At 51.4% G+C, this 16063-nt stretch overlaps 6 protein-coding genes across 6 annotated transcripts; 4 read left to right on the top strand and 2 right to left on the bottom strand.

Moving 5' to 3' along the window:
• Positions 1 to 823: 823 nt before the first annotated feature.
• T069G_01427 (major facilitator superfamily domain-containing protein) lies at positions 824 to 2494 on the top strand (the record flags this gene model as incomplete). The annotated part of the gene is made up of 1 exon (XM_056168637.1): positions 824 to 2494. The coding sequence occupies one exon, from the start codon at positions 824 to 826 to the stop codon at positions 2492 to 2494; it is 1671 nt and encodes a 556-aa protein (XP_056033953.1).
• A 224-nt stretch (positions 2495 to 2718) lies between these two features.
• T069G_01428 (uncharacterized protein) lies at positions 2719 to 3424 on the bottom strand (the record flags this gene model as incomplete). Its single annotated transcript, XM_056168638.1, has 3 exons — positions 2719 to 2791; positions 2871 to 3223; positions 3296 to 3424. The coding sequence occupies 3 exons, from the start codon at positions 3422 to 3424 to the stop codon at positions 2719 to 2721; spliced, it is 555 nt and encodes a 184-aa protein (XP_056033954.1).
• A 949-nt stretch (positions 3425 to 4373) lies between these two features.
• Positions 4374 to 7113, top strand: T069G_01429 (non-SMC mitotic condensation complex subunit 1 domain-containing protein; the record flags this gene model as incomplete). The annotated part of the gene is made up of 6 exons (XM_056168639.1): positions 4374 to 4418; positions 4797 to 4981; positions 5051 to 5126; positions 5196 to 5560; positions 5625 to 6210; positions 6277 to 7113. The coding sequence occupies 6 exons, from the start codon at positions 4374 to 4376 to the stop codon at positions 7111 to 7113; spliced, it is 2094 nt and encodes a 697-aa protein (XP_056033955.1).
• A 3684-nt stretch (positions 7114 to 10797) lies between these two features.
• On the top strand, positions 10798 to 11825 carry T069G_01430 (ubiquitin-2 like rad60 SUMO-like domain-containing protein; the record flags this gene model as incomplete). The annotated part of the gene is made up of 2 exons (XM_056168640.1): positions 10798 to 11563; positions 11668 to 11825. The coding sequence occupies 2 exons, from the start codon at positions 10798 to 10800 to the stop codon at positions 11823 to 11825; spliced, it is 924 nt and encodes a 307-aa protein (XP_056033956.1).
• Positions 11826 to 12663: 838 nt separating this feature from the next.
• T069G_01431 (proteasome maturation factor UMP1 domain-containing protein) lies at positions 12664 to 13193 on the bottom strand (the record flags this gene model as incomplete). Its single annotated transcript, XM_056168641.1, has 2 exons — positions 12664 to 13119; positions 13191 to 13193. 2 exons carry the CDS (start codon positions 13191 to 13193, stop codon positions 12664 to 12666), a joined length of 459 nt encoding a protein of 152 aa, XP_056033957.1.
• A 620-nt stretch (positions 13194 to 13813) lies between these two features.
• On the top strand, positions 13814 to 15754 carry T069G_01432 (ABC transporter domain-containing protein; the record flags this gene model as incomplete). Its single annotated transcript, XM_056168642.1, has 3 exons — positions 13814 to 14059; positions 14123 to 14564; positions 14634 to 15754. The coding sequence occupies 3 exons, from the start codon at positions 13814 to 13816 to the stop codon at positions 15752 to 15754; spliced, it is 1809 nt and encodes a 602-aa protein (XP_056033958.1).
• Positions 15755 to 16063: the final 309 nt, after the last annotated feature.

Raw genomic sequence — 16063 nt, forward strand, 5'->3', positions numbered from 1 at the left:
TGATGAGATAGACATCCAAGGAGACAGACAGGCGATGACTGAGCCGAATCTTTTGATGACACTCAGCTCGGCTCAACGTTTCCACTTCAAAACCATTGACGTTGGATGCGGAAAATCATGATGCGCCACCGGAGAATATCGACGCTAATGCCAAAGCAACATTGAGTTGCGTGTGGGCGGGAGCTAACGGCTACACAACTCTGTGATTCGTGGATGGGAAAGATATCATGGGTTTTTCTTTTTCGTTCGGACGTCGACCGAGGAGGAAGGGGCGTGCCGGCGCGATGCTAATGGCAGGGGAATTTTTTTTCTCGCCTCTCCCTTACTGATTATTCCCGGACCCTACAAGTCTTATGTGTATTAAAAGCAAAGACTAAATATTACTGTCTTCGGTCTTAGTATCAAGCGACGTGGACGACGGCATCATCTCTCGGCAGTCAAATGCCATGGTTCCCCGGAATGCTTGGAACTTGATTTTGCTTCCTTCCATCGTATCTGCGATGCAGGGCGTCTGAATCCCTGACGGAATAATTGCCCCGATTCGAGCCAAGAGTCTCTGCGGCCCTGGATCAGACGAGAGCCGAGGGAGACACCGGCTTTTCGGGGGCAGATAACGGGCATCGACCGAATCTGTGGGGAAACCGAAGTTCGATCGTCCACAGCCAAGTGTCTCCGCTGCTACCCTACCGATCTGAAGCTGAAAGCATCTCCTCTTTCTCCTCCACCTTTCTCTCCCTTCTCGAATCCTTCATCTTCATCATCCTATCTCGCCGCCTCGTCCATCTTGCCCAGTTGGCATCGTGGCCAATGCGAATGCGTCGCCATGAAGCAAGATGAAACGACACAGCCCGTCGACAAAGAGACATGCGAGAGCATCTCACCGGTTGAAGGAGAATCTGACATTGAACCACTCGGGGATCAGAAGATTATCCGGAATCCGCCTACTGAACTCGAGGATCATACCAACGCAGAGCTGCCAACATGTCAAAACCAGGGAGAGAGCCTTTTCAACGATGTCGAGCTGGGGACCATACACACAACCAACGAGCCCTACAGCATCTTTTCTCGCCGCATGAAGATATGGATCACCATCATGGCAACCGTGGCCAGTGTTGTCTCTCCTATGACAGCACACATCTACTTTCCAGCACTGGATGCTATAGCCGAAGAGCTCAACGTCTCCATTTCGCTCATTAACTTCACCCTGACATCCTACATGATCTTCCAGGGCATCGCGCCAACGATCTTTGGTGATTTCGGCGACATGGCCGGCCGTCGACCCGCTTTTATCGTGGCCTTCATCATCTACCTGTTTGCCAACATTGGCCTCGCCTTGCAACGCGACTACGCCGCCCTCCTTGTATTACGATGCCTCCAGTCAGCAGGAAGCAGTGGGACCCTTGCTCTTTCATATGCCGTTGTTGCGGACATCACGCCAACCGCCGAGAGGGGGAAGTATATGGGCTTTGTCAGTGTTGGAATCAACATTGGGCCGGCTATTGGTCCAGTGATAGGGGGGTTGTTGAGTCAATACCTTGGATGGCCATCCATTTTTTGGTTCTGCGCCATCTTTGTTGCCGTATGGCTGGTTCCATGGGTTGCCACGGTTCCCGAAATGTGTCGAAATGTTGTCGGAAATGGTACAATTCCACCCCAATCATGGAACATCACTTTGGTTGAGTTTCTGAAGAGAAGGAAATCGGGCGAGGAACGAGAGCCTGGGCCCAAGAGAAAGATGCGGTTTCCCAATCCCTTGGGCACTTTGCTCATTACTTTCGACAAGCAGATGAGCCAGATTCTGCTCATTGCAGCCATTATCTACTGCAACTTTATCCTCGTTGCGGCTACCCTGTCGACGCTATTCACAGAAATCTATAACTACAACGAACTAGAGGTCGGGCTGTGTTTCTTGCCGTACGGCCTCGGATGCTGCTTGACAGTTGTTCTGCAAGGATACGTCGTGGACTGGAACTACCGCCGCATCGCAAAGAAGCTGGGAGTCGACGCGAGCCATGGGCGGCGAAACGAAATCGGCGACTTTCCAATAGAATCTGCTCGCATTCAACCCATCTATCCTTCTTTATTAGCAGGCGCCGCTGCTGTTATTGGTTATGGCTGGGCTTTGCAAGCGGAGACGAGCGTGGCCGTGCCCCTCGTCCTTATATTCCTTATCGGCATGCTAGTCCCAAGCACATTTAGCATTCTCAACACCCTTATTGTTGATTTATATCCTGGCTCACCAGCTACGGCTGCAGCGGCCAACAATCTCGTCCGCTGTTTGTTTGGAGCGGGGGCCACTGCCGTTGTGGATTACATGATTGACGCCATGGGCCGAGGCTGGTGCTTTACGTTCCTAGCACTACTCATGGTAGCATGCCTGCCTTGGCTTAGATTCATTGAGAAGCGAGGCCCTCGTTGGAGGGCTGAAAAGTTGAAGAGGAAAAACAGCACTGACAGCGAGCAAGCAGAGTCGAGGCCGACAGAGACGAGATAAGGTGATGATGTCCTTTATGATGGCATGAGATTTGTTTTATTTTTATTTTTTTTTTTAACTTTTTCCTCATATATACACCTGGTTCAAGAATAGCGTTGCATCGCATTTTGGAATCTGCATGGCAGTGGCGTTGGTAACTGGACGGCTGATCCGTCCATAGCATAATGTACCTTACTCATGAAAGTCGTCATTACTATACTATTAATTTTCATTGTTTCTCTTCTTTATAGAGCTAGAATTGCGTGCTCTACAGGTTCTCTCAAATTCTCCCACATCAACCAGTCAGATCGTGTCGTCCTAGCATCAAGTCAGTAAATAACAATGATAGAGAAAGAGTCCCATGACTATGGTTCTATTGCGAGAGGATTCAACGTACGGTAATAGGCCCATTGAGTTGATTTTCCAAATACCCACGGCTAGTGCCAGGAACTGCATCGCCACGTAAACAGCCTTTGTCTGCAAGATCTGGCCCGAGTTGCTGTCGGTCTGGAAGCGCTCAAAGGCCTGGTTCGTGGACATTAGGCCGACGATGGGGTTCTTGAAAGCCATGAACACCATCATTATGCTAAAGATTTGCAGCGAGTTGCCCGACATGTACATCATGATGGCGGTCATGGGGAGGCCCTTGACAGGCGCGAGGGCGACTTCCCAGGCCTTTTTGAGCTTGAGCGTGTCTCTCTCTTCGGCTGAGGGAGGCTTCCGGGGCTGTGTCTTGACGTCTTTTCCTTTCTGGAGAGAGGGCTTAGTGTTAGCTTTGATACAAGTTTTCTTGTTTTAGCAGTTCTGCTGAGATTGACGAACCTTGGGGGCGCTGGGCGCTCCAGAGAAGCCTGGAGGATCGATGATGCCGTTGACTTTGGACTTTGCGGCGGGAGGGGAGTTGAGCTGGGCGACCCAGTAGGGCACCGCGGGGTCCTGGTTGGAGGCCATGTCTGCGAGTGGAATTGCTGGACTGCCTGATATTTTATTGCCTTGATTGAGGTTCGTTCTTTTCGCCTCGGTTCGCTGCGATCGATGTTGCGAAAGGCTGGAATGGCCTGGAGCTGTCGATGATGCTTTGTGTCACTGCACTGCTGTTCTGTCCGAAAGCACCACTAGCTAATGGTGGGTCGCCAAGCCCACAGCACCTGTAATTAGCTGTAGCAGCTGCGGTCCATCTTATCGATAGCCCCGGCCGCCCAAATGCATGGCCCATTCAGAGCCTTGCCTGCATACCGACCCTGCCGGCGCGCGCTTCCTCCTTTTCTTTTCCCATCACTGCCTTCGCGACCTTTGAGCCGCAAAAGAGAGTGAAGATTTCCGTCTTCTCGCGCCCACAGAACCGACCCGAAGCCTCTCAAGCCCCTCGACCTCCAATTATCCCGGAGCCCCACGATCCGCGACTCCTCGGACGACCCTGCGGCGAGCCGAAGCGGCAGCAAAGAACGGGCGCGTGTCGGCACCGATTGGTCAGCTCGCTTCTTCTGCGATAACCGTTCCGTTCACGACATAGTACATGCGACGGTGTGAATTCGCCGATAAACCTCGACGGCTGGGCCCTCCTGCAAAACATTTTGTGACATTCCGTCTCGTGTGATTTGAGCAGTTAGTGGGTTGGTGTGAGTGCGAGTGTGCATTACATACGCCACCCCGTTTCACAATTAGGCGGTTTAGCCAGCACATCGAACAAGGCTCTATCGAACGGAGGCTGTAGCTAGGGGGGGGTCTGCCGCCAACTACGCTGCTGCTGTGTGTTTGGAGCTTTTTTATCAAGGGGTGCCAACGGCGCGTGACGACACTCGGTTACGGAGCAACTATCCCAAGAAACCAGACCAGACCAGGCTGCGTTGCATCGATTCTGCGGGGGAGGAGGAAGTAATTGTTAGTAGCTGTCGACACCATGTCTAACACCGCTGGTGGAGGGGATTCCAAGCTGTTCGCTCGGGTAAGCACTCATTTATTTGTTTCTTTTCCGTTCTCTGTTGGATGTGGCATCCACGAAGTGCCCGTCTACTTCATCTGCCTCTTCCCTATCCTGTTGGTTTTTCTTGTGCGCAACTTTGTGCGCATTGTTACTGCTTCGCCGCTTGTATTTGCCATCATCATATTTGCATCGTTGCAGGGCGACGACGACGACGAAGACAGTGCCTCGGCCGCGCTCTTTGCGAGACTGCGATAGCTGCGGTGTGCCTAATCTCTCGGCGTCTGCTCCAACAATGACATTCCTTGTTGCGCAACTGCGCAAGCTGATGACATGATGGCTCTGCCTCTGGGCTTCGTATACATGCCGACTGTTTCGCTCCAAAAACTAAGATCGTCACAGGGCAAAGTCGCGGAGCTGCGCCTCGAGCTGAACAGCGGCGGAAAGAAGGATAAGAACTATGCGACCAAGAAGATTGCGCTCAAGCGGATTGTAGCAAACATGACGATGAGCAACAACGACATGGTTGCGCTGTTTCCCGACATTATCCAATGTATGCACATCTCGAGCTTGGAGATCAAGAAAATGTATGGCCCGCCCAGACTCTACTTGTAGCATCCAGATGTCACAAACGATGCTAATACTCCTGCCGATAGGTGTTTTCTATACTTGGTCAACTATGCGCGAGTTCGACCAGAGATTGCGGTCAATGCGATCCCGATATTGGAACATGTGAGTCTAACAACAAGCGCAAAAGCTATGTATCTGGATACGCATCGGCAAGCTAACCGACGAAATCAGGACATGGAAGATTCCAACCCCCTGGTGAGAGCGCTGGCTCTGCGGACCATGTCGTATATCCATGTGCGCGAGTTCGTCGCCGCCACGGTTCCTCTGGTGAAGCATATGTTGAGAGACTCGGATCCATACGTACGAAAGACGGCTGCATTCTGCGTCGCAAAGCTCTACGACCACGACAGGCACATGGTGGAGCAGTCAGACCTCATCGATCGACTGAACTCCCTGCTCAGGGACGACAACCCCACAGTTGTTGCCAGTGCGCTGGCTGGCTTGATGGACATATGGGAGAGGAGCGATGCCATCAAGCTAACTATTGACTACACCAACGCCTCCAAAATGGTTGCTATCCTGGCTGACTGTTCCGAGTAAGTTTATCTTACCTCTACCTGGGCTTGGTATTTTTATAAGCTTAGCTAACCACCCGTCAAGATGGGGTCAGACATACATCCTGGAGGCGCTCATGTCATATGTCCCTCAAGAGTCAGGAGAAGCATCGCTGCTGGCAGAGCGAATAGCTCCTCGTCTCTCTCACTCCAACTCATCAGTTGTCCTGACCTGCATCCGAGTGATCTTATACCTGATGAACTATATCGCGGACCAGAAGCAGATTTCGGCACTCTGCAAGAAACTCTCTCCACCTCTGGTGACCCTGTTAGCCAAAGGTCCCGAAGTGCAGTATCTCGCACTCAGAAACGCCCTCCTCATTCTGCAAAGGCGGCCCGAGGTGCTGCGAAACGATATTCGCGTCTTCTTCTGCAAATACAATGATCCAATCTACGTCAAAGTTACCAAGCTGGAGCTCATCTTCATGCTGGCCAATGAGAAGAACATTGATGAGGTCCTCACCGAGCTGAGAGAGTATGCCACTGAAATTGACGTCCATTTCGTGCGAAAAGCCGTTCGCGCCATCGGCAAGCTCGCCATCAAGATTGAGCCCGCGGCTCGACGATGCATCGACCTGCTCCTAGAGCTTGTTGCAACCAAGGTCACGTATATCGTCCAGGAAGCCACAGTGGTGATTCGGAATATCTTCCGCAAATATCCAAATCAATATGAATCCATTATTGGCACTCTCTGTGAGCACTTGGACTCACTTGATGAGCCGGAAGCCAAGGCTGCCATGGTTTGGGTCATTGGCCAATATGCAGATCGTATAGAAAACAGCGACGCATTGCTGGAGGACTTCCTGTACTCGTTCCAGGAAGAGCCTGTAGAGGTTCAGCTGGCGCTTCTCACCGCAACCGTCAAGCTTTTCATCCAGAGGCCGACCAAGGGCCAAGAGCTGGTACCAAAAGTCCTCAAGTGGGCCACCGAAGAAACAGATAACCCTGATTTGCGTGATCGGGCCTACATGTATTGGCGGCTGCTGTCGACCGACATGAACTCAGCGAAGAGCATTGTCATGGGAGAGAAGCCCCCGATCACAGCAGAGTCGGAGCGACTAGAGTCATCAACTTTGGAGGAAATGTGTCTCAACGTCGGCACCCTAGCAACCGTGTACCTCAAGCCTGTGCAGTCTGTTTTCCGCTCTGCTAGGCCACGAAAGCTGATTGCTTCTCCGGCGCTGCAGAAGCAGTATCTGGCCAACGATATTGAAACGCAGAAGAGCATCAGCATGTTTGGCAATGGCAGTCAGCCCACCAATATCGATCTAAGGACGCGCAACGCCGTCCCTTCGCCCGCTTCGCCCGCTGCCAATGGAGGAGGCAACCTTGCGCAGGCGGTGAATGACGCAGACGCCTACTTCTCCAGCATTGGGACACAACAGATGGCGGCAATGAGAATAGACGGCGGGGACGATGGGTTCGGCGGAAGTGGCCTCAATGGCACAGGCTATGTCGTCAACGCTCTGGCACCGCAAGCCGTACTGCAGCCGGCGCATGGCGAGGGAAGCAACGGCGACTTGTTGGTCTTGTAAATGGGAACAAGGCGTGGGCTGGGTGAAATAAGGGGCGTAATTGCCTTGAGACGAAGAGACGCCGAATCATGGGATGAAACTGATGCTGTTACTTATTACAAGGTTACTTTACGTATCTTGGTTCGAGAAGCGTTGTACGATCTGGTTTAGAATGTAGCCTACTTTACCTATTGACTGCAAATAGTTTTTGAATGTATACTTTTTAGTTGTAGTACCAAGACACCTCAGTATACCTCGGTATAAGACAGAAGTCCGTCGTGACGAATTGTCCAACAGTTTTCTTTGGTAGTTTCGAATTGCAATCCTAGTAACCAAGCCACAGCACCACCAGCGTTATTTGACAAGACGAAGGCATACTACATGGTTTGGTAAAGAGGCTTGACAGGGTATTTATTAATATCTTGCAGTCTGCAAATATGCCTTGTGGAGCCAGAACAGCAGCATGACATTCCCGTCTGTTGTGGGGAAACGAGAGGGTCTTTGGGGAGATTGCCGTCGATTGTATGTGTTATTTGCGGGACTCATCTGCAAGGTGCAGTAGTATTATACAGGCATCCGAGCGATACTCTGTGTATGATGTGTGTGATATCACTATTGCTCAGGTATAAACGCGTATTACCTACTCGTGTCTGTAGTGGCAATGCGTGTATTATACTCTTGCTCTTCGATGAAGCTTTACATATATGGTCGATTCAAGACGCTTCGAAAACGGGAACTTGTTGCGTCCAAAATGGGGAAATGCCAGTTTCGGCACGAGGTCAAGGGATTGCCGTGTCAGCTTACAAGGCGCACATACATTGAGTGCTACCAAAATGAAAGACGGCAATCTCCTTGGTGTCTACAGTACGTTTGCTCTTCAAATGAGGATGGGCAGCTTCGTACGAGCTTGCCCAGTCACAATATTGCATATGAGGTGTCACAGGACGGCTGGTATCCCTTTTCACTCCCGTGCTGATACAGCCACTAGCAGTAGCACTATCATTCTCAGCACGGCACGAAACATCCATGATATTGCCTGGTAGAGCTGAGCCTTGTGGGGAGCATCGCGGTCGGGAACTGCGGCAGCGAGCGGAGCTCATTTAGAGCATCTAAGCCGGAGATTGCAGAGCTGCAAATTGCCATCGACGTTTGGGATTCCCGGTATTTACAAGCTCTTTTTACTTCAATGGCTGCAGGTTTTCATACCCTGGTCGATAATTCTTTAGAGTTTGCGTGCCTGTCAGACGAGAGTGCTGAGGGTGGTTGGAATGAAAGAGGCGTCCTTAGGCTGCTGGATTCGATGACACCAACTAACGAGTAGATATACGTAAGGGACACGTAAAGTTCGATCAGGAGAACAGAGCTTGGTGAGCGCGAATGGGCAGCATATCGTACCGTATTGTAGATAGGTGCCGTAGCTTTGGAGCTGAACGTACTTGTAGTATCTCCTTCCACTCGCCATCGCAATCATGTCGGCGATTGCGGTGGGGCCTAGAGCACTAACAAACAGCCACAAGTTAACTTGATCGTTATGGAGTACTCAATTCAAATATTCAATATTTCGCGTAAAGAGTCATGGCTATCAGTCGAGACGTAGATGGCGTCCAAGATGATGGGCTCTGTGTTGGGTGGCGTCCCGTTGCCTGCGGAACGGTTAGCTCTAACGAACGCCCCAAGCCCCAACCCACGTCGCCCAAAAGAAACGGGCTCAATTGGTTTCGTTTGTTTCCCCTGTGCTGTTTATTTGTTTGCCCAGCCGAAGATGGAATCGTCCATCGTCGCCCTGTCTCTGGCCCTTGATGGTTGGCTTGAGAACGGCAACGCTTTCCCGGGTAGGAAGGTTGAGAGCGGCAGATGGTTGGCTGATGCCAGGGGAGTTTATCATGCATGAAGAAGCCGAAAGTGGGTGAGATTGGAGCTTGAGAAGAAGGCGGTGCGTCAGTATGAAGTGTTTACTGCAGGGCGAGCCACTAGCCGCCGGCAATGATGAATAGCGGAAGATATTTGTCCAATAGATCGTCTAGCAGTGCATGAATGGCGCCATCTTTGTCTGTGCGAGTACGTATGGCAGACTTGACACGGAGTGAGTGCGCAAGATGAAGCAGCTGCGCGGGTTCTCGGCGCCACCAGCAAAGGGGTTTGCTAGCTCTTCGTGTAACCGATCGCAGAGGATGCAGTTCGTATCGGTAGGATTAAGCAGCCCAGGAGAAAAAGACAAGACGTCGATGGCCCTCTGTTTAGCCATGTCCCGAGATTCGATCAGATCCGGCTCCAGGTCTCGGCGGCAGTTGTGTCTCGTCTCAAAATGGGGATTGGGAGGAGCACGCAGATGGCAAACGGAGAGATGCCAGCAGATACGAGTACGCGGTAGTCCGTATCTGATCTGACGGCCACTGCAATTCGTAAATTTCGAACTTGTTGTTGCTCGAGCCGAATACATACCGTGTAGATACGCGAAATTTATAGCAGTTGCGGCTCTTGTTTACATCCCAATTCCTGAAAGCATCAACTTGCTTCTTTCAAGACAGGGTGCTTTACCTGTTAACTACCTACTAAGGTACTTCCGTCCACTCTCAGCTTCAGGTCAGCAGTACCTATACCTTACCAAGCATTAAGCGGAAGGTGCCTCTCTGCATCAAGCTTCTCACCGACTAGGCGGCAGAAATAGTGTTTATTTCCCTCGAAACAATTACCACACGTAACTGTCTGCCTTGATATTTTCAACTTACAGAAATCATCTCCAGCGGCCTTCATCAACAGCGCAATCCCATTCATTTCTTACCGCGGAGTGCCGGACCGCTGCCCTGCTTCCCCGCGCCACTGTGTTCGTCTGTGTGTCCCTTTGCGGCCAATTGGCGTGTGCTGTCGGCGCTATAGCGACAGGGGTCTGCTCGGCCGCATTGCTGTGATTACTTGGGAATACGGAGTCCACTTCATGCTGAGATAACGAAGATACTCTCGCTCGCTCGCCCGTTCGTCTGCGGCTGATCTCCGCTTGCTCTTCCATCTTTCCTAGGTCTAATCGTTTTCATCACATTTCCCTTACCCTTGTCCCTGTACCCGCGGCCTGAGGAAAAGCAAGAAAAGGAAACGGGAAGACCGCAAGGCTCATCGAACTAGGGCACTCATTTCCACACCCAAGCGTCTCCGTCTCCAGCCATCTCTGAGGCTTGCGCTTTTCCGCCTGCATCGGGCAAAGTTACCTCAGTCGACAGAAGCAGCACAGCACTTGAATTCTCAGCGGCGCTCGATTTCACTAGCGCATTCGTCGCCTGTTCGCTCTACATTCTAGCCGGAGTCCCGCTCATCGTCGTTTCCTCGCCCCCCCACACCCCGTGTCCCCGGAAGTTGAATCTGGGCTGGTCGCTGAGCCTGCTGCTGGTTCGTTGATTGATCTGCCAAGTCGTCGACTGGGTTTGTTCCAACGGCGCTTTTTTCCCTTTTCCCTTAACATCCATCTACCCATACTCGCACTCCCTGCGCAGCCAGTCTCCAGCCGAGACCGTCAAGCCCACCTTGCTGCATTGAAAACGTTCGTTACCACCCCAGCGACATACATTTTTTGTTTACGCGCTCTATTCTCTATTCGTCGTGGATGAATTGAGTCGTTTAATACGCTCCTTCATCGACGTCGACAACCCCTTTGGTGGTGCTGCACCGATCCCGCATTCCTCGCGCTTCGCCACGGCGCCTCCCTACTGAAACATGTCGGCTCCTACGGATTCGACCACGAACGGTGGTAGCGCCGCTCCTGGAAACGGCTCAGGTCTCGAGCAACCTACCGATGCCGTGCAGCTGAATAATATCGCTCAGACGTCGGAGGCAGATGAGAAGCCTGGAGACGAGGCGACAACCGATGTAGCCAAGGACACTCTTGTTGTCGCGACGCCCTCTGCCGAGCCTGTATCTACCAACCAATCTACCGACCAAGGCGAGACATCTACTCTGGACTCATCATCAAAAGGCAAACAGATTGACAATGCCCCCGAGCCTGCGACCGAATCAGAGGCTCTAAAATTCGAGCAAGACAAGAAAGACGATATCGTTCAGCAGGAGGTTGTTAAGCAAGACGCTCCCAAGGACGTGTCCCCCAAGGAAGATAGCCCAAAGGAAGAAAAATCCAAAGAGTTGCAGCGGGAGGATTCAGTCATGGCCATCGGCCCAGCTGAAGAGGAGATCAAGCCAGCTGGATCTGGACCCGACGGCCCAGTTTGCAACATTACCCTGTTGCTGGCGTCTGGAGGCCGACACCCGTACAAGATTGACGCGAAATACCTAAGTAAAAGGCACGTCGACATGCCCGATAAGGATGACAACGGCAACCCCGATCCTTTCAGTATCAGCATCTATACGTTGAAGGAATTGATTTTGCGGGAGTGGAGATCCGACTGGGAGGCCAAACCGGCCAGTCCCAGCAGCATACGGCTGATTCATTTTGGCAAACTTCTAGACGATAAGGAGCAGTTGAAGAGTATGTACAATCCAATCCTACAATTCCCTCTGGTGCTTGTCTTTTCAAGTCGATTCTTTACTATTTCTTCTTCAATCTTGTTCCAATACTGACACTGTCTGCAGAGTACCAATTCAGCTCCGATAGCCCCAATGTGGTCCACATGAGCATCCGGCCCCAGGACCTTGATGAAGAGGAACCCAAGTCTGGGAGCAAGAGCCTCCCTGCTGGCACCACAGATGGGGACCGTGTACGAGAGGGTCGTTGCTGTGTCATTCTATAAAGCAATCCTAGCGTGTGGTACAGACAGTGCTGACTGTCTGGTACTTTGTGCTTTCTCTTGTTGAAACATACGGTGGCAATTATACATGTTCGGACGCGCCAAGGATGTGTTTGCATAGACCCTTGGTTTGTTTGAGACGGGCATCCGACTTGGCGCTCAAGTGGTTTCTGAAAATTACCTGACTTGCGTGAAAGCACTCAGCGATTTAGAACTACCTATGCGTGGAAAGGCCCAGTGTCTCTCATTCGCTCTTCTCTGCTTTTTTATTTGCAGCTTCTTTAAGCTGTCTCGAACTTTTAGTACTCCCCCGCCCTTTGCGTGTGTTTTATTTTGTTGTTTTATCCTTTTCCTTTCTCGTTTAGCCATTCAGGGAAGCAGCGCGATGGGAAATTAAGACGCGGAAGAATTGGGAAAATTAGGGAGTCATTACCGGCGCATCATCATATCATTGATTCATTGTACAATTGTATCCTCTGCTTTCGGCTCTTATACGCTCTTTTCATAATACTAGTGGACTTGATCTTCGGAAACGGGGGTGATTGTTGCTATAGCAGGATAGAAATGCAGAACATATTCATATCATGACGGTGCGTCGTGTAGATACAGCCCATGCAAATGATATCACAATGGTGCCTCTTGTTCTTTTCTTTAATCAAATTTTTTTTTTTTCAATTATATTTTTTTTCTTTTCCGTAATGGTTATAATCGTTAATCTATTTCATGTAATCGGGAAGCAGAATCCTGTATCGTCCTAGAAACGACCCTGTCTAACCAGCATACATATGGGTACTTTGATTTTTGCTTGTTATTCTTTCTTCATTACTGGCCACATCCCCCCTTAGTGATTAATCTTGAGCTTCTTCTCCATCTCGTCATGGAACCCGGGCAGGGCCCTCGTCTCGTTGCCCGTAAATACATCCTCCCAGGTGATGGTGTCCTCCCGGCCCTTCAAAATATCCTCATGGACACTGGGAAGTCCGGCGCCGAGAGCCATGGGCCGCCACTCGCCGTCGCGGACAATCTTGAGCTCCATGCCGCGGCGGATGGGCTCGGCGATACCGAAAGTGCGCTTGAGCGTCTCCATGCGGACGGCCTCCTGGGTGGCCTCCCAGCTCTTGAGGCGGGCCTCGAGGGGGTGGGAGGACGCGGGCTTGTTGGCGGCAGCGTCGAAGGGGGAGATGCCGACGCCGTGGCGGAGGGTGTCGTGGATGCCCGGGGCGGAGGGGGCGGAGGAGGAGTGGTTTGTGTGGTTGAAGGTGGAGGGGGCGCCGGAGGCGGGGACGATTCGCATGGACTGAGGAGAGGTGTTGGTTTAGCTTGAGGTTTGGAAGGAGAGGGAGCTTTGGGTAGAGTAGATGGTCTTACCATGATGGCGGTTTGGGAGGATGCTTTTGCTGTAAAGGACGAGGAGCGAAGTGGTGGATGCTGGACAAGACCAACTCGTAGCAGCCGCTGTGTACAAGTAGTCGAATGGAGGAAGACCAGAAAAAAGAAGAGACAATCGTGGTCTGGCGATAGTTGGATTGACGGTGTTGAGTTGAGTTTATGTGATGCTTCTCTGCTGCTCTCAGACTGACAGGCTCCAAACAGCCTCGCGTCCAGCTCAAAAGGTCCCCACAAGCTCTCTTGCGAAGGAGGGGTACGTATCTTTTGTCATCCTGCCGCCTTGAGGAAGCGCTAAACCTCAAAGGGAACCCGAGAAGGTACCTTGAGAATACCCTGGAGTGCGGCCCGATCGCGGAGAAAGTTGGCTGTCAACATCAATTCTCATGTAATGAGTGAGTGTGTCATTGAATAAGCTGGTTGTTTCTCTTGCGCGTATTTCCTACTCTTTCTTTTCATGCGGTTTATTGTTGGTTCTGTGGGAATCTAATTGGGCCTGTAAAGTGTTTTGAAAATCCCTTCAATCTTCCGTATTCCAGTCATACCTTACAATACGAATCACCACCATATAGACGTTCCAACGGCAGTTCGAGGGACTCGCAACTATGATCAGGAATCTCCCACCTTCAGCGCGATCGCCCATCATCCGCATCGCCAATGGCACCTTCTATCGGCACCATCCGAATTCGCAATCATCCCATGCGAATCCAGCCTTGTTCAAAAATCTCCAGTTTGAGCTGCCCTCATCAACACCACAGCCGCACAACTGGTGCATCGTGGGGCCTTCGCTGTCCGGGAAGACGACCTTCCTTCATGCACTCAGGGGAAGATTGCTATGTGAGCCGCCCACGGCGAGGTCGTATCCGTATTTGTCCTCAGATGCAGTCTCGTCGCGACTGAGGACTCCCAATAAGGCGATTCAGTATGTTGGGTTTGACGCTGAGCAGGGGGCGGGAGGGTTGAGCGGTGCGGTGACGACATCTGCGTATCTTTCTGCACGATATGAGTCTCGCAGAGAGATTACTGATTTCTCGTTGAGAGATTTCTTACTGGGCAATACGGAGCTGAATCCTGCCAAGACACCGGCCCAGGAGAGCGAGCAGGAAGGTGGAATCTCGGCCGATCTATTGAAGCGTGTTGTCAAAGATCTCCGACTGGAACATTTACTTGATTTGCCCGTGACATTTCTCAGTAACGGGCAGGGCAGGAGGGCGAGAATAGCCCGTGCATTGCTCACAAGGCCTGAAGTCTTGCTCTTGGATGAGCCTTTCATGGGGCTTGATCCTCCGACGGTGACGGGACTTAGTCCCTTGCTGGAGTCTCTTGCCAACAAAGCAAACCCTCGCCTGGTATTGAGTGCGAGGCCGCAGGATCCTCTACCAGAATGGATTACGCATCTGGTGTACTTGAGGATGGATTGCCAAGTTGAGTCTATGGGGCCCAAGGAGATTGTCCTGGATGGCTTGAAAAAGTACGTTCATGGCGTGAGAGTGGGTGGGCTGGCAGAGGATGAGAAACTGCCAGTTCACACCTTGGCTGATATCGGGCGAGTCCTGTCCAAAGAAGCATTGATGACACATGCCTCATCATCGTCATCTGCCCACTTACAGAAACCTGTCAACCCTAATGCCGAACCTCTTGTTGAAATGGATGGATGCCAGGTCCGTTACGGCGACAAAATTGCTCTTGGAAACTGGTCACAGCAGACACCTCAAGGTGATAAAGCAGGCTTGATTTGGACTGTTCGGCGAGGCGAGCGCTGGGGTGTGTTTGGTCCTAACGGCTCGGGCAAGACGACAATTGTCTCTCTTCTCGGGTCAGATCACCCACAGACTTACTCTTTGCCCATCAAGCTCTTTGGACGTAGCCGTCTCCCCGAGCCAGGTTCTGGACAGCTGCCGCTCACGTTCTGGGATATCCAGTCTCGCATCGGCCACTCCAGTCCAGAGGTTCACCAGCACATGCCGAGAAGCCACACAATCAGACAAGTGGTTGAGAATGCTTGGGCAGAGACGTTTGGAGCGAAACCAAAGCTGAACGCAGAAGCGAGCGCGAAAGTCGAGGCCGCGCTCAAGTGGTTCGAGCCGGAGCTGAAGCCGAACAGCGCTGCTAACAGCGAGGGCCTGAAGTGGGCTGACGACTACATGTTTGGCGAGATTTCATTTAGTGCCCAGCGCGTGGCGCTGTTTGTGCGATCCATGATCAAGGGGCCTGATATTGTCGTCTTAGACGAGTCTTTTAGCGGCATGGACGACGCTGTTCGGGATAAGTGCACTCTGTTCCTCACTGATGGAGAATCAAAGACGTATGTAGGCGAGGAGATTGTCGAAAGCCAGCAGGCCAAGGATGGCACCGTCAAGTTGAAGGGGCTGTCGGATCAACAGGCGCTCATCTGCATTGCGCACATCAAGGAGGAAGTGCCGGACTGTGTTAGAGAGTGGGTTTGCTTGCCAGAGGCAAATACGGAGCAGCCTGCGAGATTTGGAAGACTGGATGGCCCTCTGAGAGAGGAAGAAGGAAGATGGAATGAGATTTGGGGCTTTTAAAAAGAACTGGCGGTTGTGAATTTTAGCTGCGGTTTTGTATAAGTGATCGTTGGTCCACCGAGGCGAAGCGGGTTATTCGACTGAAAAAAGTCGGTATATACATGGAATGTTAAATGCAACGCTTCTTTTTACTATAGGATTTGCCTATTAACAGCATTTAATTGATTTTAAGTACTGAGAATGGAAATAAAATCATATATATATATATATATATATATATATATATAGTAAAAGAAGCCTGTTGCATACAAACGTCTCGTGATGCTTTCGGGCTCATATGATGTTCCATGGTAGACCCGCACGTGAGCT

The sequence above is a fragment of the Trichoderma breve genome, chromosome 1, assembly GCF_028502605.1.
Source record: "Trichoderma breve strain T069 chromosome 1, whole genome shotgun sequence".
In the NCBI taxonomy this organism is placed as follows: Eukaryota; Fungi; Ascomycota; class Sordariomycetes; order Hypocreales; family Hypocreaceae; genus Trichoderma; species Trichoderma breve.